Consider the following 24,267-nt stretch of genomic DNA (forward strand, 5'->3'; position numbering starts at 1 on the left):
TAGGTATACATGTGCCATGGTGGTTTGCTGTACCTATCAACCCGTCATCTAGGTTTTAAGCCCCGCATGCATTAGGTATTTGTCCTAATGCTCTCCCTCCCCTTGCCCCAACCCACCGACAGGCCCTGGTGTGTGATAGTCCCCTCCGTGTGTCCATGTGTTCTCATTGTTCAACTCCCACTTCTGAGAGATAACATGTGGAGTTTGGTTTTCTGTTCCTGTGTTAGTTTGCTGAGAATGATGGCTTCCAGCTTCATCCATGTCACTGTAAAGGACATGAACTCATTCTTTTTTATGGCTGCATAGTATTCCATGGTGTATATGTGCCACATTTTCTTTATCCAGTGATTTCATTTTTAAAAGATCATTCTGGCTGCTGTTGAGAGAGAAACCCTAGTGACCAGTTAAGTGGCCACTGCAGTAGCCTAGACAAGTAAACATAGTGGCTTGGATTGTCCGGCAACAAGGGAAATGAAGAGAATGTGACATGTTTTGGATATGTCTTGAAGGCAGAGTTGACTGAATTTGCTGATGGCTCGAGTCAAGTAAACAGTAGAGTTTGGGGAAGAAGCTAGGGCTGGGATCATATGAAATTGTAGATATGTGAAAGTTGATTTGGAGTCATTCCTGTCCTACCCAATGAAAATGGAGTTAAGGAGCCATTGTTGGGAAAAAGCACTCTGGTCACAAACGTCTTCCAAAAACTGTTTTGCAAGTTTACTCCAAGGAAACAGCCTGCTAAGACTTCAAGACAAACTTTACCTAGCAGTTGCTGCCACCTGCCAATCAGAGTTCACCAGCTCCCACTCTGCTATCGCCAATTAACTTTCTTTCAAAACGACTTACATCATCTTTCTCCTTTCCCAATAAAACTCCAGCCCTTTCCTTTGTTCTTTGGACACACTGGAAACTACCCTGGTCTCGTTGTGCATGTCCCTATTGCAAGCCTACTTTCTGTATATTACTCTCAAATAAAATCCTCTTGCTTAGAGATTTGTCTTTGCATATATATATATACATATATATATATATATATATATTTAGTATTGACAAATGAGAGGAGATTCCCTCAGGAATAAATGATAGAAGAGCCCCGAAATATGGACACTCCAACATTTAGAGGTTAGGAAGGGGAGGAGGAAGATCTAGCAGAGAAGACAAGACATAATGGTCAGAGGTGGGAGGAAAACCAAGAGACCAAGATGTCCCTGAAACCTGGGAAATAAAGGGTCATAGAAGAAGGAGTGTCAATTATTTCTATTGTCTCAATTGCTTCTGGGAAGTCAAATGCAGAGAAGCTGACCAATGGATTTGGCAAGATAGAGTTCATTTATTTATTTATTTTATTATTATTATTTTGAGATGGAATTTCACTCTTGTTGCCTAGGCTGGAGTGCAATGGAGTGATCTCGGCTCACTGCAACCTCCACCTCCAGGATCAAGCGATTCTCCTGCCTCAGCCTCCTGAGTAGCTGGGACTACAGGTGCACACCACCACACTTGGCTGATTTTTTTTTTTTCTTTTTTAATTTTTAGTAGAGACAGGATTTTGCCATGTTAGCCACACTGGTCTTGAACTCCCGACCTCAGGTGATCCACCTGCCTCGGCCTCCCACACTGCTGGGATTATAGGCGTGAGCCACCACACCCAACCTGGAGAGAATGTTTTAGAGTAGCAGAGGAGGGTTACTGAGTAGGATTTAGTACACTTGAGTTTTGTGATCATAAATCTAAAATGATACCAGTCATCCTGGTGGATTTTTTCATCAGATGTTTGGGTGTAGGAAGAGAGTAAGAAGAAAGTGGAGTTTAACCTGGCATAGAGCTTTGCTAGTTAAGTCCAAAGGGAGAGAGGGTTATGGAACTATGGTGCTTTTAATGGATGTGATTATGTAGATCGTGGATTCTAAACTGGCTAAGGAAGAAAGTGAAAATATGAGGGAGGTGATGGATACTGAAAAAGTGGTAGTCAGTGGGGGTCATGATAAGACAGAATTATTGAATTGTAGCCCCAGAGTTGGTGATCTTGATGTGGAGTGCTCAAATAAAGATTTCACAGGTGGTACAGTTTTGATGATGACAAAGCAAAGGATATAACCATGGGAGTGGGTGGTTGAGAATGACTGAAACAAACAAAAAAAAAGCATTGGGTGTGAAGAAGTAAAAATCTGAGGAGGCCAACATGACAAATAGGAAAAGTCATTTATTATAGAATTGAAGCAAAATAAATGAGAACATTTAGCTACTTCAAAACATCTATTATTCAGGTATTTTACTTTAAGTAGATGGATACTAAGAGCTGATTTACTGTCAGGCTGAAATTTGGTTCCAGGATTAGGATGAAGCTTTTAACAAAGTAAAAATGGTCAAGTGCATTTCTATTAAAAAACTAACCAGACCTTGGCTATGACAGAATGACAGGTTTTATGACCATATGGTTTAACCTAAATGTGTTTGTGAGGCTCTCCAGAAAACATGACAGATGGCGAAGTGCTGCAGAATGAACAAAAGGAGAGTGTGGTTCAGACAACGTCTTAGTGATAACAATGAAAAAGCGAATGCTTCCCAGTGGGCCTTCCGCAGAGGACAAAAGACTAAAATTATTGGAATTCTATATTGCTGTTTAGGTGAAAATTAAATTTGCTTTAAAACATTAACTTTTCCTGAAAAATCCCAGTTTTTAACTAAATAAATAGAAAGCTAACTTGGGTTTCTAATTCCCTTTTGAATTTCTTTTTTCAGAAATGATTTCTCTATGCCGTGTTTTATTTCACATTCTTCTTCAGGCCTGAGATTTACTCCTTGCTATTTTATTATCATTTAAAACTTGTAAAAAAAATTGTTAGGAGAATGTTACCTGGTAATTTATTGATTTTCTACTTAACTTCATTCACAAGGGTCTACCCATTAGCATGTAAATTTTGATTAGGCTGCTGAGCCCATTTCCTTTTGGCATCAGTGCTAAAAATGATGATAAAGGGCTCAGTTGGTGCCATCTGGGTGTTTGCTTTGTGATATTACAGCTAACGCTAGAAATTAGATTGAGAAAACCAATTAATTTACCACAATGTCATTCAGATATTGAAAAAGAAAAGCCTTTCAGGGTGCTAACAATAGTTCCTAGAGATAAGAACATATTTTCTAATGTATATTAATGATCATTTTCCTTGCCACCAGCCTCGTGATCTGAGAGCGTCCTGGATGGTGCAGAGCAGGGGACATTCTTGCTAAGATGTTGGTTGTGACAAAAACCTTTAAAAACCTTTAAACTGCAAAAAAAAAAAAAAAAAAAAAAAAAAAAATTCATCTTATTGGCCAGGCACAGTGGCTCAGGCCTGTAATCCCAGCACTTTGGGAGGCCTACGTGGGCAGATCACCAGAGGTTGGGAGTTCGAGACCAGTCTGACCAACATGGAGAAACCCTGTCTTTACTAAAATTACAAAATTAGCCGGGCATGGTGACGCATGCCTGTAATCCCAGCTACTCAGGAGGCTGAGGCAGGAGAATCACTTGAACCGGGAGGCGGAGGTTGTGGTGAGCCGAGATCGCCTCATTAGCCAAACTCCCGTCTCAAAAAAAAAAAAAAAAGGTCACCTTATTAAATTACTCAGGCTGCTTTCTAATTGAGGTGAATAGTAAAAATAGCTGATGCTCACTGAGTGCTTATGATGTGCCTAGCACTGTTCTGAGTACTTTACATCCTTAAAACAACTCTGGAAAGTAGATGCTACTTTTTTTTTTTTTTTTTTTTTTTTTTTTTTTGAGACGGAGTCTCGCTCTGTCGCCCAGGCTGAAGTGCAGCAGCACCATCTCCACTCACTGCAAGCTCCGCCTCCCGGGTTCACGCCATTCTCCTGCCTCAGCCTCCCAAGTAGCTGGGACTACAGGCGCCCACCACCATGCCCGGCTAATTTTAAAAAATATTTTTAGTAGAGACGGGGTTTCACCGTGTTAGCCAGCATGGTCTCCATCTCCTGGCTCGTGATATGTCCGCCTTGGCCTCCCAAAGTGCTGGGATTACAGGCGTGAGCCACTGCGCCCGGTCCCTGTAGATGCTCTTCATTCTTACATCTACTCTAGAAGGTAGATATTATTATCTCAAGAACACACAGCTAATTAGTGCCAGATCTAGGATTCAAATCTAGTCAAGTGGCTCCAGAATTAATAATCTTTACTATTATGCTATATATATTTTGGAAAGAAAGCAAACTGCTTGATGTTATTATTTTCTTTTTTGTAGTCTTTTAAAATATATATATACTTACATTATATATATATGATTTTATATATATATATATATATATAAAATCAGATGGCCTTTCTTAAGTGTCTGTAAATATTGGTTACAACAGAGGGTTGGTAAACTATGACCCATGGTTTAAAACCAGCAGCCATTAAAAAAAAAAAACTTCATTGAGATATAACTGACGTAACATCAAAATAACATAAAATTCACTCTTTTAAAGGATACGAGTCGATGGTTTTTAGTGATTTTAAAAAGTTATGTAACCATCATTACTATCTAATTTCAGAAAATATTCATCACCCCCAAAACAAAAACTGTCCCCATTAACAGTCATTCTCTAGTCTCTCTCTCTCCCCATCCCCTGGCAACCACTAATTACTTTCTGTTCCTATGAATTTGCCAATTCTAGACGTTTCATATAGATGAAATAATACACTATGTGGCTCTTTGTGACTGTCTTCTAAGGTGAATGTTTTCAGGGTTCATACATGTCTTAGTATATGTATTAGTCTCTTCTTGCATTGCTATAAAGGAATACCTGGGATTGGGTAATTTATAAAGAAAAGTGGTTTATTTGGGTTCATGGTTCTGCAGGCTGTACAGGAAGCATGGTGCTGGCAGCTGCTTCTGGTGAGGCCTCAGGAAGCTTCCGGTCATAGTGGAAGGTGAAGGGGGAGCAGGAGAGAGAGGGGGGTGGTGCCACACTCTTTTAAACAACCAGGTCTCGTGTGAACTCAGAGCAAGAACACACTCATTATTGTAAGGACAGCACCAAGCCATTTATGAGGTATCTGCCCCCATGACCCAAACACCTCCTACCAGGCCCCCCTCTAACATTGGGGATTACATTAATATTACAACTTGAGATTTGGAGGGAAGGGAACAAGCATCCAAACTGTGTCAGCATATAGAGGTGCTTCATTTCCTTTTATAGTCAAATAATATTTAATTATATGGATATACCACGTTTTGCTTATTCATTCATCATTTGGTGGACATTTGGTTTTTTTGTTGTTGTTTTTTTTTTACTTTTGTGCAATCATGAATAACGCTGCTATAAACATTTGTGTACAGATTTTTTTATGGACATATGTTTTGATTTCTTGTGTATATACCTAGGAGTGGAATTGTGTATATATCTGGGAGTGGAAATGGTAACTCTATGTTTATCATTTTGAGGACCTGCCAAACTGTTCCACAGAGGCTGCCAAACATTCCCTTCAGCAACGTGTAAGAGTTCCAATTTCTCTACATCCTTGCCAGTACTTCTTATTCCCCATTTATTTTTATTATTGCCATCCTAGTAGATGTGAAGTGATATCTCATTGTGGTTTTCACTTGCACTTCCCTGCTTACTAATGATGTCAAGCACCTTTCTATGTGCCTATTGGACATTTGTAAATTTTCTTTGGATAAATGTATATTTAAATCGTTTGCCCATTTTTAAATCATGTTGTTTTTATTGGTGAATTGTAAGCATTATTTATGTATTCTGAATACAAGTCCCTTATCAGATATAGGATTTGCAAATATTTTCTCCCATTCCATGGGTTGTTTTTTCCTTGACAGTATCCTTTGAGGCACAGAAGTCGTACTTTTGGTGTCATATCTAGAAAACCACTGTCTACCTCAAAGTCATGAAGATTCACTCCTATGTTTTCTTTTAAGAGTTTTATAGGTTTAGCTCTTACATTGAGAATCCGTAGATCAATTTGGGAAGTATTGCCATTTTAACAGTATTAGGTTTTCTGGTCCATGAACATGGGATGTCTCTCCATTTGTTTTCGGTCTTTCTTTCAACGGTGCTTTGTAGTTTTCAGTATACAAGTTTTGCACTTATTTTTTAAATGTATTCCTAAATATTTTATTCTGTTTGATGTTGTTGTTAAGGAAATTGTTTTCTTAATTTCATTTTCAGATTGTTCATTGATAGTATGTAGAAGTACAATTGATTTTTAAAAATTGATCTTGTATCCTGAAACCTTGCTGAGCTAGTTTTTCAGTGGAAAAACTATTCCGTAGAGCCCTTCCTCCCTCCCGCCCTTCCTTCCTGCCTTCCTGTTTTGCTTCCTTCTTTTGAGACAAGATCTCATTCTGCTGCCCAGGCTGGAGTGCAGTGGCATGATCGTGGCTCACTTCTGCCTCGACTTCCTGGGCTCAGGTGATCCTTCTGGCTTCAGCCACCCAACTGGCTGGGACTACAGGCGTGCGCCACCACACCCTGCTAATTTTTGTATTTTATTGTGGAGATGGGGTTTTGCCATGTTGCGCAGGCTGGTCTTGAACTCCTGGGCTCAAGCAATCCACCTGTCTTGGCCTCCCAAAGTGCTGGGATTACAGGCATGAATCACTGCACCCAGCTGGATTCCTTAAAATTTTCTACATATAAGAAAAATTTTCTGCATGTCATCTGCGAATAGGGATAGTTTTATTTCTTTTCCAATCTGGATAGAATTATTACCTTTATAGCTTTTATTACTTTTTCTTGCCTAATTTCCCTGGCTAGAACCTCCGGTATAATGTTGAATAGATGTGGTGTGAGTGACATTCTTACCCTGTTCCTGATCTTAGGGGAAAAGAATCCAGTCTCTCACTATTAAATATAACGTTGGCGAAACCCCATCTCTACTAAAAATACAAAAAATTAGCCAGGTGTGGTGACTGGTGCCTGTAGTCCCAGCTACTCGGGAGGCCGAGGCAGGAGAATCGCTTGAACCTGGGAGGTGGAGGTTGCAGTAAGCCGAGATCATGCCACTGCACTGCACTCCAACCTGAGCAACAGAGCAAGACTCCGTTTAAAAAAAAAAAAAAAATATATATATATATATATATATAGTTATAGTTATCCTGGGTTTTTCACAAATGTCCTTGATCAGTTTGAATAATTTTTTTCTACTTCTAGTTTCTTGAGTGTTTTTATTAAGAAAGGGGGTTGGATTTTGCCAAATGCTTTTCTGCTTCTTTTGAGATGGTTGATCATGTGGTTTTGTCCTTTGTCTTTTATTCTATTAATATAATGTGTTACATTGGTTAATTTTTATATGTTCAATCAGCTGGTATACATAGGATAAATCCTACTTGATCATGGTGTATTATCATTTTTATATGTTGTTGATTCTATATGCTAATATTTTGTTGAGGACTTTTGTAACTATATTCATAAAGGATATCAATTTCTTTTCTTTTGATCTTTCTTTCTTTTCTTTTCTTTCTTTCTTTCTTTCTTTCTTTCTTTCTTTTTCTTTCTTTCTTTCTTTCTCTTTCTTTCTTTCTTTCTTTCTTTCTTTCTTTCTTTCTTTCTTTCTTTCTTTCTTTCTTTCTTTCTTTCAGACAGAGACTAACTCTGTCACCCAGGCTGGAGTGCAGTGGCACAATCGTGGCTCCCTGCAACCTCCACCTCTCCACCTCCCAGGTTCAAGCAATCGTGTCTCAGCCTCCCAAGTAGCTGGGATTACAGGTGTTTGCCACCACACCTGGCTATTTTTTGTGGGTTTTTTTTGGTTTTGTTTTTGTTTTGTAAAGACAGGGTGTCACTGTGCTGGCTAGGCTGGTCTTGAACTCCTGGCCTCTGTAATCCACCCACCTCGGCCTCCCGAAGTCCTGGGATTACAGGCGTGAGCCACCGCACCCAGCCCCTTTTGATGTATTTTTCTTGTTTTGGTGTAATGGTAATACTGGCCTCATAGAATAAGTTCAGAAATGTTCTTTCCTCTTCCATTTTGAAAAAGATTTTTATTGTTCTGATTCTGTTTTGAAAGTTGGTAGAATTGCCGGGCGCGGTGGCTCAAGCCTGTAATCCCAGCACTTTGGGAGGCCGAGACGGGTGGATCACGAGGTCAGGAGATCGAGACCATCCTGGTTGACACGGTGAAACCCCATCTCTACTAAAAAATACAAAAACTTAGCCGGGCGAGGTGGCGGGCGCCTGTAGTCCCAGCTACTCGGGAGGCTGAGGCAGGAGAATGGCGTAAACCCGGGAGGCGGAGCTTGCAGTGAGCTGAGATCCGGCCACTGCACTCCAGCCTGGGCGACAGAGCGAGACTCCGTCTCAAAAAAAAAAAAAAAAAAAAAAAAAAGAAAGTTGGTAGAATTTCCCAGCGAAGTCATCTGGTTTTGGGATTTTCTTTGTGGGATTTTTTGTTGTTGTTTTTATTGTTGACTCAATTTCCTTACTTGTTAGAGATCTATTATCTATTTCTTCTTGAGTCAGTTTCAGCAATTTGTGTCTTTCTAAGAATTTGTCTATTAACACAGATTATCTAATTTGTTGTAGTATACAATTTTTCATAGTATTCCCTAACCCTTTATGTTGCTGTAAAGTTAGTAGTAATGTCCCCTCTTTCATTTCTGATTTGACTAATTTGAGTCTTTTCTCCTTTTCTTCTTTAGTCAGGGTAGAAGTTTGTCAATTTTGCTGATTTTTCAAAGAACCGACTTGTGTTAATTTTCTCTTTTGTTTTTCTGTTCTCTATTTCATTTATTTTTGTTATTTGTATTTAATCTGTATTATTTTATTTCTTCTGCTTACTTTGGGTATAGTTTACTCTTCCTTTTCTTTTTTTTTTTTTTCAAGATGGAGTTCACTCTGTCTCCCAGGCTGGATTGCAGTGGCATGACCTTAGCTCACTGCAACCTCTGCCTCCCAGGTTCAAGAGATTCTCCTGCCTCAGCCTCCCAAGTAGGTGGGATTACAGGCGTGTGCCACCATGCCCAGCTAATTTTTGTATTGTTAGTAGAGACGGGGTTTCAACATGTTGGCCAGGCTGGTCTCGAACTCCTGACCTCAGGTGATCTGCCTGCCTTGGCCTCCCAAAGTGCTGGGATTACAGGCATGAGCCACTGCACCTGTCCTCTTTTTTATTTTCTTAAGGTTGTTAAGTTATTGAATTTTAATATAAAATATTCCTTTTAAATATAGGCGTTTACAGCTATACATTTTCCTCCTAGCATTGCTTTAGCTGCATCCCAAGTGTTTTGGTATATTGCATTTTCATTTTCATTGTTCTCAAAATATTTTCCAATTTCCTTTGTAATTTCTTCTTTGACTCACTGGTCATTAAGGAATATATTGTTTTGGCCAGGCTCAGTGGCTCATGCCTGTAATCCCAGCACTTTGGGAGGCTGAGGCAGGCAGATAACTTGAGCTCAGGAGTTCAAAACCAACCTAGGCAACATGGCAAAACCCTGTCTCTACAAAAAGCAAAGAAATTAGTCAGGCACGGTGGTGCACCCCTGTAGTCCCAGCTACTCAGGAGGCTGAGCTGGGAGGATTGCTTGAGCATCAGAGATGGAGGCTGCAGTGAGCCATGATCATGCCACTGCACTCTAGCCTGGGCAACAGAGCAAGAGGCTGCAAAAAAAAAAAAAAAAAAAAAAAAAAAAAAAAAAAAGGGAGTATGAGAGTATGTTGTTTAATTTCCATATATTTGTGAATTTCCCAAATCTCTTACTGATTTCTACTTTCATTCCATGTGGCCAGAGAATATACTTTGTGTGATTTCAATACTTTAAAGTTTATCAAGGCTTATTTCAATGTCAACTTAAGAAAGGGCTTCACAAATAATATAAAAGTCTAATACCATGGTGGGTCTCAATGTGGAGATGTATGTTTAATGTCGTGAAACTCAGTGGAGACTAGTTTAATAAATTATGGCAATAGAATGCAATATGAAATCATGGAAGTTTTAAAAGGAATGATATAGGTCTATATATAAATATATATTATTAAGTAAACAAGAATAGACAGTGAATATGGTTTGCTACCATTTGTGAATATAAACAAGCATGAGAGGGGGATACATATATAGACAGAATATTTCCTTATAGGCAATAAAGAGACTGTTACCATTGTTTCTTGTAGTGAGAAGAACTGGGAAAACCAGGGTTAGGGATGAAAAGGAGCCTTATTTTCACTGAATATCCTTTGATGTCGTTCAAAGATTTTTTAGATCTCCAGTTCATGTTCATCCTTTGCGTGGGGAGATACTATAAGCAGAAGTAATAAATTAAAAGATTGATATATTTGATTATATAAAAATGTAAAATTTTGGATGGTAATATCATCATAAACAAAGTCAATAGATAGAAAGGGAAATATTTTTAATAAAAATGACAGATAAAAGTTTAATATCTATAATATATTAAGAGATTTTATAAAGTGATAGGAAAAACACAGAAAACACAATTTTTAAAATAGGAAAAGGATACAAATTAATACTGTACAGAAAAAGAAATCTAAATATTCAAGAAGTATATTTTATAATCTCAACATCAATGATAGTCAGGGAAATCCAAATCAAAGCAAATGGCATACTATTTTTCACCCAAAATATTGAAAATAGTGATAATAAATGGTGCTGGCTGAAAAACAGGAACTCTCCTACAGTGGTAGTGGGTATAGGAATTGCTACAATGGGGTAATACTTTATTTCATCAAATCTAAGACAGCAAATGAAGGATGCACCCTTATTTTATCTAAGGAAGAAAAACACTGCCAATTAAACTATGACACAGTGCTTTCTGCTCTTTGATTATAAGATGCATCCCAGTTTCAGGGATGCTAAATGTGAATGATAAAATCTGATAAGATTTCAATATCCATTAACAGTAGAATTATACATACCCTTTCAACAAGCACTTATACTTTAGGGAATATATGCTGGAGAAAGAAAAATAAGCAAGGTGATACTTAAAATATTTACCAACTAGTATGACACAGACACCAGCCAATCAGAACAAATACTAACCAAAAGAGACACCGACTAGTAGGCCTTCCCCTAACATTCTCAAGCCCTGGGCAGGCTACAAATAGAGGCTTGCATACCAGATGTTATATACTTAAACTTTGTTGTAAATTCAAGCTAAAAATCTATTAAATCAAATATGTTCTATCACCATATTTTGACAAACATCCCTTCAAGACAACCTGCAAGAACTATTCGAATGTAAAATTATTGCCCTGGCCAGACATGGTGGCTCACACCTATAATCCCAGCACTTTGGGAGGACGAGGTGGGTGGGTCATATGAGGCCAGGAGTTCAAGACCAGCCTGGCCAAATGAGGAAACCCTGTCTCTACTAAAAATGCAAAAATTAACCAGGCGTGGTGGCACACGCTTATAGTCCCAGCTACTCAGGTGGCTGAGGCATGAGAATTGTTTGAACCTGGGAGGTGGAGGTTGCAGTGAGCTGAGATTGCACTACCGTATTCCAGCCTGGGCAACAAAGCGAGACCCTGTCTCAAAAAATAATATAAAATAAAATTATTGCCCTTCTCTGACCACGGTAGCACCGGGAAGGTAGCCTCCCATCTTCAACCTGTGGCTCATGACTCATCCTCATTTTCTTCCTACTTCTATCCTCCTCTCTCACTGAGAGGAGTCTTGCATGTCGTCATACAAACCCCCCAGCCTGCATGACCAAGCTCTGTTTGTATCCTCAAACACTCCTTGGCTACACTTGAGGCCTAGAGGTGTTTGCACTGGTGGCACATGCTTCCCTCAAGAGGACAGAGCTGGGATAGAGACCCATGCCAGCCTGTAAGTGGGCTCAGGACCTCTGAGTAGGCAATTTCATCATCTTGGGTATAAAACTAGTCAAAAAGGGGGTGACAGGCTACAATGGGATGCATCCCCTTTGGCTCACAGACTCCTTGCCCCATGGAGAGAGACCGAACTGGAGGAGGGCCAGGGCAATTGTCTTCCAGCAGGGGGCCCAGGTGTTAAGAGTTTTACTGCTAGCCAGTATCCTCTTCTGGTATGTATGAGTTAAATATTACTCCTTTAGAAAAGTAGAGACATGCATGCCAAAACGTTTATTGCATTTTTTGGTAGAAAAATCTCAAGGAAATTTGAATGTAATTCTAGTGTATCCCTACTATGAAAAAATATGCAGCTATTAAAAATAATTAATGGGGGGCATGGTGGCACAAGCCTGTAATCCCAGCTACTCAGGAGACTAGGTCACAAGAATCACTTGAACCCGGGAGGCGAAGGTTGCAGTGAGCTGAGATCGCACCACTGCACTCTAGCCTGGGCGAGAGACTGAGACTCGTCTCAAACAAATAATAATAATAAAAATAATAATAAATGTGATTAAGAAATATCAAGTATGGTTCGAAAAAGCAAGTTGCAGTTAAATGTTTAGGGTTATAATCTCAAATGATATCAATGAAAAATTCACATATTATTTATTATTGTCATTTTATATGATCACAAGCAAAGTTATGTCAGGACTTAATCTATAATGTTATAGGAGAAAAGTATAAGGAATGGTAAAGTTGTAGTTAAAGGGAAGATGTGCATGACATAATGTTAAGTGAAAATATAAAATGTAGAATTAAAATTGGTTTATATGCAAAAAATATGCAAACATTGAATATGCCTATGGACAAGGGCTATAATATAACATAGAAAAATTAAAATATTGGCCAGGCGTGGTGGCTCATGCCTGTAATCCTAGGACTTTGGGAGGCCGAGGCGGGAGGATCACTTGAGCCCAGGCATTTGAGACCAGTGTGAGCAACATGGCAAAACCCCGTCTCTACAAAGAATATAAAAAATTAGCCAGGCATGGTGGCATATGCCTGTAGTCCCAGCTATCCAGGAGGCTGAGGTGAGAGGACCACTTGATACCAGGAGGTAGAGGCTGCAGTGAGCCCTGATCACACCACTGCACTCCAGCCTGGGCAACAGAGTGAGACCATGTCTCAAAAAGAAATATTGATTTAATCAAGTGACAGAAACTTAGGCAATTTTTGTTCTGAATTTATGTTGGTTGTTTTTGCAATAAAGATTTTTTTAAGAGAATAGAATGCATAAATAAGGATTGGGGGTATGGTAAGTCAATCATTCTACTTAATGCTGTGTTAATACTGTTCAGTAGAATCAGCTCTAAGCTCCATAGCTAAAGAGTAATGAAGAAAACTTGGAGATGCTCCAGTAAGAGCCATCAAAATATTAAGAATTTAAGAATACATCCTTTTAGGAAGAATAAAAGGAACTGAATTTAAACAGCTTAAAGCTTCCTTCAACTGTAAAACATGGAGATTTGACTCAGTAATTTCTCATATCCTTTCAGCTCCAACATTTTTTTTGTTCTGAGACTAGATCTGTTAGTCAACAGAGAAACTGCCAACTACCCACAGCATCTGAAACAGTGAACTCGGCATATGAAGATGCTGAGGAATAACCATGGTTGAAGGCTGACTGCATCTTAGTCCTTCTACCATAAGAAGAATTTCTTCTAGACAGAAGATAAGGAGATGTGCCCATTCTCCTCTGAGCAAGAGAGTAAACGGGCTTTAATTGGAGCACAACCAATTTAGGATCTTAAAAAGTTATCTGGGAAATATATAGTAAATGAAGAGTTAACAAGATACTGATTGTAAAGTCCCCCTATCTGGAGACTTTTAGAATTAAGGTGCAGGATGGTGTTAGAGAGATGTCAGCCAATGTGCTCTATAGCTCAGAACTCCTTTAAGCACATTGTATACAACGATCTTCATCAGTTTGTTGTTCCACAGATAGTCAAACATATTTCCTCTCTCCTTTGAGCAACCTATAGTCCCTAGTGTATTCAGTAGCACCAAAATTTGTCCTGTGTCCCCAAGCTGAAAGCCAGACAGACATCCTAGACTCCTCCCTCTCCTTTGCTATCCTTATCCAATTGGTTATGAGGTCCTTTCCCTTTTGTGCCTCCTAAAAGTCTTTTGAACCAATTACCTTATTTTCCTAGCCACTGCTCCTATTTGGGGCCCTCATCACAGGATATTTAGATTACTGCAATAGCATCCTAGTTAATCTCCTTGTTTGCAATCTTATTTGTCTTCAATTCTTTTTAAAAATTGCTGCCCAAAACTGTATCTTTTAAAAGCCCAAGCTCTTTCACCTGAAAGTGTCTACCAGCACTCCATCTTCATTTCCCACCACACCACGCATTCACCCTGAACTACAGACACTATGAAACAATCGGTGTCCTTGTTCATATATTCCTACCTTTATACGTGCTAGTCCTTTCACCGGCACTATTCCTTCTTCCCTGTTATGCCTGTTGAACTCAACTTTTGGCACCCAGGTCAAATTTCACCTCTTCTCAAGTGTTTCCTAAACTTTTACCTAAAAACAAAAGACAGAAATAATTGTTTCTTCTCTATGTGTCCAAGGCATCTTGTATATGCCACTAGCAATGTAGATGGTGTATAACTTTTTTTTTTTTTTTCGAGACAGAGTCTTGCTCTGTTGCCCAGGCTGGAGTGCAGTGGTACGATCTTGGCTCACCACAACCTCCGCCTCCTGGGTTCGAGTGATTATCCTGCCTCAGCCTCCTGGATAGCTGGGACTACAGGTGCACGCCACCATGCCTGGCTAGTTTTTGTGTTTTTAGTAGAGATGGGGGTTTCACTATGTTGGCCAGGCTGGTCTCGAACTCCTGACCTGGTGATCCACCTGTCTCAGCCTCCCAAAGTGCTGGGATTACAGGACTGAGCCACCACAACCAGCCTACACTTTTAAAAAAACATATTATGTGAGTGAAGAATAACCGTGGCTGAAAGTTGACTGCATCTCAGTCCTTCCACCATAAGAAGAATTTCTTCCAGACAGAAGAGGTTAAGGAGATTTGCCCATTCTCCTCTGAGCAAGATAATAAATGAGCTTTCACTGCAGCACGACAAATTTAAGATCATGGAAAGTTATCTGAAAAATATGTAGTAAATATAGAGTTAACACAAGACTGATTGTAAAGTCCCCCTATCTCCACTTTAAAATTTTAAAGTCCCTATTAGGGGGACCTTAAAATTACTGAGTCAAATCTCCATGTTTTACAGTTGAAGAAACCTTTAAGCTAACTTCAATTCCTCGTATTGCTCCTAAAAGGATGTATTCTTAAATTCTTAATATTTTGATGGTTCTTATTGGAGCACCTCCAAATTTTCTTCATTACTCCTTAGCTGTGGAGCTTAGAGCTGGTTCTGAACACTATTAACGTAGCATTAAATAGAATGATTGATTTACCTCCCAATCCTTATTTATGATTCCAACATCTTAAAATAAATATTTATTGCAAAAACAACCAACATAAATTCAGAACTAAAATTGCCCACGATTCTGTCATTTGATTAAATCTACCATTAGCCATGTAGATGGTATATCACTAGCAATGTAGACGCCACTAGCAATGGAGATGCCACTAGCAATGTAGCTGGTATATCACTTTCTGTTGTAATTATGTAACTACGTCTGTGTGATGGAGATAAAATGTTCTGTGCCAACGTTCCTCATCCCCTACCTCCTTCCTGCCACATACCAACGGACAGTTTGTCTGTCAAATTCTGGATTTTTTTTTCTCGAGTGGAAGAATAAAAAGTGGTATAAAAACAGGAATAAAACTGAAGAAGAAAAATGCAAGAGTCTAGTAAAAGTAGCCAAATCTATGAACAAAGGGAGAACTCAGAGAAAGGGTCTTGCCACCAGGGTGGAAAAGAGTTTGGGAAGATTAGCACATGAGAACCTCTTGGTAATCAAAGTCTCTACTTATGGCAAATTGAATTGAGACTCCTTTAATACTCTTTGAGAAGCTAAATAAATATTGAAGTATATTTTAAATTAGCATTTGGAAACTAAACTGGGCTTCCCACAAAGAGACTAAGCCATGTGGGCCCTAGGTTTTATTTAGGTTACATGTATCTGTTGCCTCCCTTTCTACTCTACACATATTTCTCCAGTACCTAACACAGTGCCTGAATGATTTAATAAATGAATATATGAGTGGCACATGTGTGTAAATATGTTGTCTCCAGCTCCTTCTGAGAAAATTCCCAGGTTTCAGAATCAGTATTAGCCCACATTTCCAGGTGATGTCACTTTGCTGAATGTTTAAGCACTAATGGTCCTTGAAGCCAGGCCAGCAGATGAGAGGAGTAAGTACAGGTTGAATATAGATGGAGCGGGGGCCTGGGTGAAAGCTCAAGATAGAAAGACAATAATAAAAGTGATGAAATTGTGGCAGTAGTTAAGATGATAGCTATTAATGTGACAGCCGAGAGAAAGACAAGGCAAAGGCTTAAAAGTAGAATGAGCTGTGAGATCAGTGACCAGGAGAGTCCAAAGGATGATATCCATGCACAAGTCCCAAATAAGTGAGGTATGTTCAGAGAACTGAGAAGAGGAAATTCTTCACAATGTGTCTTCTATTGGGGCACGTTTAGCTGTTTAAGAACACTGGGTCAGGCTGTGCATCATCCTCCTTTCTGATCCTCCTCCTCCCACTAGGCAGGGCAGTCCAGACTGTTCAAGGCAAATATTAATAGTGGGCAAAACTGGCACAAATCATGTCAGTATCCTGGAACCATACTGGTAGTCACTGCATTATACACTGTTACACACTTGTGATTAAATAAATAAATAAAGATGATGATGATGATGCTGTGAAAGTTATTGGTGAAGTAAGACATAAACTCCTTGGTACACTCTCCCTGCCAATGGCCCTTTGTGGAACCATTCCTGGAGCCAATTTCAGTAACATCCTTGAGGAAATCTAATGTTTTCAGTCAACCAATTCCATTTCCACATTTGGTCTCTTCTGATAATTCACAGTTAATTTTCCTCTTGGAATAAATCTTTTAAGTTGCTATGGACTTGAAATAGGAGTGTATTAGGCCGTTCTTGCATTGCTATAGAGAAATATCTGAGGCTGGGTAATTTATAAAGAAAAGAGGTTTATTTGGCTCATGGTTCTGCTGGTTTTACAGAAAGCGTGGTGCTGGCATCTGCTCAGCTTCTCAAAAGCAGAGCAGGCATATCACATGGCCAGAGCAAGAGCAAGTAAGAGAGAAAGAGAGAGAGAGAGCACCAAACCATGAGGGATCCACCCCAACGACCCAGACACCTCCCACCCCACCTCCAGCATTGGGGATTACAATTCAACATGAGATTTGGGCAAGGACAAATATCCCAATTATATCGAGAAGATAGCATAAACCTGTGAGAGCTGTTTTTCAGATTCTTAATGTCAGCACTTCTGTTGAGTTTCTTTCCTAATGTAGGATCAGCTTTTGTTGCCATTGTATGAAATTGAGTCCTATGTTGTTTATTGCATACGTTTATTTGTATAGTTTTTTAAAGAACTGGTTTGTACTGGTTTGCATTGGTATCATATTTCTGCAAATATTTTCCTTACTTGAGCATTCCCCATCCCCCATTTTGAGAAAATTAACACAATTGCACTTTCTTTTTTACAGAAAAATGCAACAATTAACATAATTGCACACTTTTCTTTTTTTAAACAGCAACTCAGGCTGTTAACCCTTCAAGATCCAAGAACATAGGTCGGCTACAAAACAGGCACCCTGAGGGACCAATTATGAATCAGAATGTGCTTTATTCTAGCCACAGAATGCAAAGGGTTACACTGCAGGAGCTGCGGTTAGGGAGGGGAAAGGGAGTGACCGGATTGTCCTGCCTGTCTGTGATTGAGAAGCACACACCCTTTATTTTCCAACTGGGAACAAGGTACTGGAAATTCCTCTTTCCCTTAGAAAACAGAAGGCAAGGGTGTTGGCTATGGAAATTAGAACTGGGTAATATTTCTAGAGCACTTTGAAATTCTTCAAGGTAAGTGTTATACGAACACAAATGATTCTTTCATTGTTAAATTGTGTTCCTATCATTGATAACTCTCCCCAAGTAAAGCCTTTTTAATTAAAAATCTCTGGATGCTATAACAAGTAACTACGTAATTAAGTAGCAAGAGAACTTTGCCCTGCAGTGAAGGAGGAGTCAAAGATAGGCAAAAATCAGCCCCTGATTAAATTACCTTTGTTTCCCACTTCCCATTACATATTATATTATAGTACACTGCCTGCTGGACAAAAGCAAAAGGAGATAAGATCGGCATAAGGGTAGGAAAATCATTCAAAATGTAAGCCTCTAAGATCACATTGAAAGGAAGAGGAGAAACCAGGTGTGGTGTGGAGACAAGAAGAGGTGCCTGATGGATTTGAAGTCCACTAATGTGGGAAGGAAAATAAATCCTGGAGTTATAACTCCTGAATTATAAGACAGGAAGGAATTCAGGAAGTGGAAACTCAAGAATGAATGTGGAAAGGAATTTGATCATATTTTGAAATGGCTTCTGAGCCACAGAAAATTAAAGTACCACACTTTTCAGACCACTACTACGGAAAATGACGTTGTCTCTCTTATTTCATTTTCTGGTTTATTTCATCTGTAAAGAATTAGCCCTGGGAACCATATTAGCTAATTTATATTAATTTATACTATTAAGTTGTTCTTAAATGGGTAACTATTATAATTAGTCCCATTTCAGGGGATATGATTGGTACCCCATTTTATTTGCTACAACTACTCACTTCCAAAGATCGATTCTATTTAAACTTTTCCATGTTCCTCTAAGGTAAGCGTGTGTAATAAACAGTTTGAACTCTCACCAGTTTTCTTATCAAACTCATTCAAGGCCCAGGTTCCTAGAATTTATTGCCTCTGGTCTTATCCCCTCCCCCAGCCCCCACACGCTTTCTATATTAGCTTCTCTCAAAAGGTAGTCTGCAGACCTTCCCTTGTGTCCCAGAGACTCTTTGAAAGGGCCCACAAGTCAGAACCTATTTTCATAATAATTCTAAGAGGAATTGCCTTTTTTCACTGATGCTGCCAAAACAAGTTTTATAGTGGGTAAAACTGCTGGTACCTTGGCACAAATGTCAGTGTACTGGAACTGTACTGGCTATCATTGTATTCTACACTGTCACACACTTGCAGGGAAAAAAAAGGTGCAGTAAAAATGATCAATTTTATTAAACCTCAGTCCTTGAAGAAATGAAAGCACACATTGTGCTGCACACTGAAGTACAATGGTTCCAGCACCGTGTGATTGCTGGAGCTGCTAGCTGAATTGGCTGCTTTTTCATGGAACACCTTTTCACTTGAAACACAACTGATAAGATGAAGGATGGTTACTCAGACTAGGGTATCTGGCAGGTATTTTCCTGAAAATAAATGAAGTGAGCCTGTCACTTCAAGGACAACAGCTGACGGTATTTTTAAATGAATTAATGAATTTTCTTTAAAAAGTCTCAGTTTTAATTTCTAATATCATAAATATTGATAAATATAACCTACATAAACAAAAGCTCTTTGGGATTCTCAATTATTTTTTAAGAGCGTCAAAGAATCCTGGGAACAAAAAGTTTGAGAAGAGCTGCTCTGTATAAATGCTTCCCAGAGTGTGTTCTTTGAAAGTTTGGCCCGTGGGGGGCTCTCATTCGGTGCTATCCAAACATATTGGATAATTTAAACTAGCCACATGTGGTTATGTATTTGTTTATTTTTAATTTTTAATTTTGATGGGTACATAGTAGGTGTAGATACTTATGGGGTACATGAGATATCTTCATACAGGCATGCAATTGATTGTGTAATAATCACATCAGGGTAAATAAAGTATCCATCGCCTCGAGCATTTATCATCTCTTTGTTTTGCTGACATCCCAATTATACTCTTTTAGTTATTTTAAAATGTACTATAAATTATTGTTGACTGTAGTCACTGGGGTTATTTAAAATTACATTAAAATTTAATAATCAGTTGTGCAGCTGCACTAGCTACCATTCAAATGTTCAATACCCAAATGTGGCTAGCAGCTGGTACAACATTTTCACCATTCCAGAAAGGATGCTGCAGTCAGGGAGGACTGCATACACCTCCTTCTCTGGTTTATTCACTGTGTTCATTGGAAGCAAAATTCTGAAAGGAGGAAATACTGTTTTCATTTGGTTTAAACATTTCTCAAGTTTATTTGAACATAGACTTTATTTTTCGTGTAACACCTCTTTCTATTTTATGAAACATACTTTCAAAAATGCTATTCTGCTTTTTCCCAATATTGTTAACTATTCCATTGAATATGAAGTTTCATTATAAGCAAGTTTCATACCTCTTTTGAAAGTAAATGGATATAAATAATAAATTATAGAAACCTATCATCTAAATCTAAATTTCATTCCTTTGCTAGTTCACACTAAGGATTTCCCTCTATCAGTGTATATTCCAATTCACATTACTTTTCTGATTATTTCTGAGTTTTTAGTCTATGTAATGGTTGCCATCAAAGTTATGTATTTGGGTTTTCTACACACAATCTCAAAGGCTGTACCCCTGATTGGGAATCCCTGTGACTTCTGAGTATCCCCACCAGTCAATAAGATTTTGTAAGCTTTAGAGATTTTAAATAATAAACTTTTAACTTTAGAATAGTTTTAGACAAAGAAAAATTGTAAGAGTCACAGAGAACTCCCATATATCCCATACCCAGTTTCCCCTATTGTCAACAATATTACTATAATTTGTCTTCAAGCTTTACTTCTACAAAAACGAAGGCTTATTTATTATTTTCCAAATGAAAATCATAATACTGGATATGTTTGTTCAAACCACATGCACTCCAACACCCCACCACGAGAGTCATTATTCCAGGCTTCCCTTAAGTATAGTAAGCTGAGGCACCAAATAGTTCCTAGTCTTATCAAGCAAGGCCAACAACCCCCATCACACACACCTTTCCCAGGTAGGTGAGCAGCTGGGCTAGTGACATTGGCACCAGGGCTGTGAGCAGGCAGTGCTGGCTAGAAGTTATTGGGCCACAGGAAAACATGGCCCCCAGCCAGGGTCAGGGAGCCAACGTGGTAACAATGTGAAGTGAGACTCCAAAGTGAAAAGTCAGCAATGGAGAACAGGTAAGACAGACGCAGAAAGCTGAAAAAACTCCCAGAAGGAAAGGAAATGCACGGAGAAGTGGACAGCATGGGTTGCTTGCAGATGAGTTCATAAGTTGGGCAGGAGCTGTTAAGGACACTGAACGGGTATGGATAAATTATGCATTCTCTATAAGAAAATAGTTTATTAAAGTAGTATGCATATTGATTAATTTTCATGCTGTTTTAAATTTTTTCTCTCCTAAGAAAAATTAATGTATATTCATATTTATGTTTGTGAAGGTATATACAAAGACAATCTGGAAGTATATACATCAGGCTATAGTTAGTGATTACTTCTGGGGGTGGGAACTAGGGGGTTGGGATTAGAGTGGGGTGATATGATATGAAGGGGGTACTTTGTTTTACATTATACTTACTTCTAGAGTGTTTCAATTATTTACAGACTATATTAACATATCGCTCAGACATAAAGAAAACAAGCAGTAAAAGTAATACATGTTTGTTTATAAAAGTCCAAAATATTGAGAAGTATATGAAAATAATTAAATTATTTGTATGCTCACCACCCTGTGATAATCACTTCTTTTAGTGAGCTTCTTTCTCATCCCTACTTCCCTTTCCTTAATATGTAGATATATAGACGTTGTAGACTGTAATATTGCTCACAAATACTTGGTGCCTTTCCCTGTCCTGTTGAACACAGATGAGGCCATGTGACTTCCTTTGGACAATGAATCATGAGGAGGATTGATGAGTGTCACTTCTGGGCCAAAGCTTTAAGAACCCGCTCGTGGGTCTCCATGCTCTCTGTTCTTCATTTCTGCAATCACGGAAGCTTGTCTTGAGATGGAGCGTCTGTCATCTTTATGTATTCCAGAGTATCTATGAAGATTACAGCAGCCCTGATGACTCAAGATGGACAGGCAGTATAGAGGAGAAATAAGCTTTGTTGTTGTAAGCAGCAGAGATTATCAGGTTTTTAATGTAGCATAATTACCTTACCCTGACAGAAAATATACACAGATATTTGTGAGTATTTGTACGTAAATGCAACTGTATGTATATATGTATGTGTATAGAGATACAAATATATAAAATTCATCATTGGTATGAAGGTAGGTTCATACTCTATCATTCTTTTTTGATTTAATATTTCACTACAAAAATTTTCCTATCTTACTAATTTTTGAAAATATGATTTTAATGGCTGTAAGTTATTTTCATGGACTTGCCATAATGTATTCATATCCTTTGGGTGGACATTTAGATTGTTTCCAAGTTTGACCTGTGTACATTGTCAGTAAACATCTTTGTGGACAAATATTTGTCTACAGCTCTGACTCAGGATAAATTTCATACTTAGGATAAGTACCAAGAAATGAGATGACTGTTAATTCTAGAGCTGACTCTTTTCTCACCCTCTTGGCTTCTTATAGCTTCCGTGATTGCCTCATCTCCATGGCGCTCCTTTATGTCAACAAGGTAAAACAGTTCAGCTGCCAACCGACAGGCACAGAGGCAGTTTAATAGATGGGATAAAAATTCTATCCAAAGACAAAGTTGAGATTTTCTTCACTTAGGAATTCTCATTAAAAAACTAAGAGTAAAACAAAACAATTCTTACAAAATGGAACTTTCTGCTGCATATAACTTCTAGCCAAAGAGTATCCTTTAGGGATCCCAGTCCTGAGGCCTTTTACTTACCTCCTCCCCAGCTGGGTTAGAGATGATAGTTGCCTGGTCCCTCTCAGAGCCAGATTTCTGGCATTGTCTGCAGCCCACTCTCACATATGCGCTCATCCCACCCCATTGCTCCTCAGGAGCTCTGCACTAACCTGAAAGTAGCACTTTCTCACTCTTTAACTGTTGGTTTCCTGTTCTGTCTCTCCACTAAGTTAGACTGTGATCTCCTTGAAGGCAGAGATTGTATTTCACTTCCACAACCATAATGATTAGCATGGTACCCGAAACTTATCTGACTTAGATAAGTGAATACATAGATGCAAGCATGAACTAATGCATGGACTCATACATACGTGAATGCATGAATCAATGAATAGTCAAACGGAGACATGAGGAGTATATTTTTCCATCTCCAGCATCTAAAAGGGACTATCTTCCCACTTTCAGGATAGTTAATTTTTACATATAAATGAGCAGTTTATTTGTAAGTTATGGGTGCTTATAATATTGGTGTTCATAACTTGGAGAATTTATGTGCCTTTGATGAACATCCTGAAAACCAAACAAGTATTTCTTTTTTCTTCCCTTAGGATTAAGTGGCACTTATGAAATGAAACGAGAAAATAAAGGAAAATAAGAGAATGAGGCAAGATCTTTATCACCGTGTCTTTCTGAAGTGAGAGACACATTCCTTTATTTAACTAGTCAATGCTTTGATACAAAGTGTGAGGAGCATGTAGGGAAACAGGCTCTCTTAGTCATCGTTGGTGGGAGTGTAAACTGGTGCCAACATTTTGAAGGTAATTTTGGGAATATTTATCAAAATTCTAAATGCATACACCATCTGGCCAAGCAATTCAACCCCTGGGGGTTTATCTCCCAGAACGCTTGCATAATGCATAAATGTGAATATATAAGGATGTTAGTTGCAGCACTATCTCTAATAATCAAAAATTGAAAACAATCCAAATGCCCATCAAAAGGGGATCGGATAAATAATGTTACATTAATATAGTGGGATCTATCCAATTTAAATTATTTAGTGATAAAAGCCAAATTGCACATAACATGAACCCACATTCTAGAAAGAAGATGTAAACGCATCAGGATGTAAGACAAGAAGGATATATTGCAAATGTAATGGTGGTTACCTGTGAGGAGTAGGGATTGGGGTAGGAGTGGAAGAGACTTTTTTTTATTTTAAGATCAAGTCTCATTCTGTCATTTTATTTTAAGATCAAGTCTCATTCTGTCACCCAGGCTGGAGTGCAATGGCACAATCTTATTCACTGTGGTCTTGACTAGATTTTTCCATAGGATCTATAACTCCATAACAAAATTATCCTGTTTCTAAAAATGTAGTGATTTAGTTTGGCTCTGTGTCCACACCCAAATCTCACGTTGAGTTGTAATCCCCAGTGTTACGGGAGGGACCTGGTGGGAAGTGATTGGATCATGGGGGTGGATTTTCCCCATGCTGGTCTCATGATAATGAGTTCTCACGAGATCTGATGGTTTAAAAGTGTGTGGCACTTCCCCCTTTGCTCCCTCTCTCTCCTGCCACCATGTGAAGAAGATACTTGCTTCTCCTTTACCTTCCGACATGA

General features: G+C 38.7%; 1 protein-coding gene across 1 annotated transcript in view; it reads left to right on the plus strand.

Annotated features, from left to right (window-relative positions):
- The window catches only part of ANKRD44 (ankyrin repeat domain 44), a 346,841-nt gene extending 323,341 nt beyond the window's left edge, over nt 1-23,500 (plus strand). The window contains exon 28 of the mRNA XM_050750693.1: nt 21,681-23,500. Within this exon, the coding sequence (XP_050606650.1) occupies nt 21,681-21,694 (14 nt within the window). The 3' untranslated portion in view covers nt 21,695-23,500. The remainder of the gene's footprint in view (nt 1-21,680) is intronic.
- The last annotated feature ends 767 nt before the right edge of the window (nt 23,501-24,267 follow it).

The sequence above is a fragment of the Macaca thibetana genome, chromosome 12, assembly GCF_024542745.1.
Source record: "Macaca thibetana thibetana isolate TM-01 chromosome 12, ASM2454274v1, whole genome shotgun sequence".
Classification (NCBI taxonomy): domain Eukaryota; kingdom Metazoa; phylum Chordata; class Mammalia; order Primates; family Cercopithecidae; genus Macaca; species Macaca thibetana.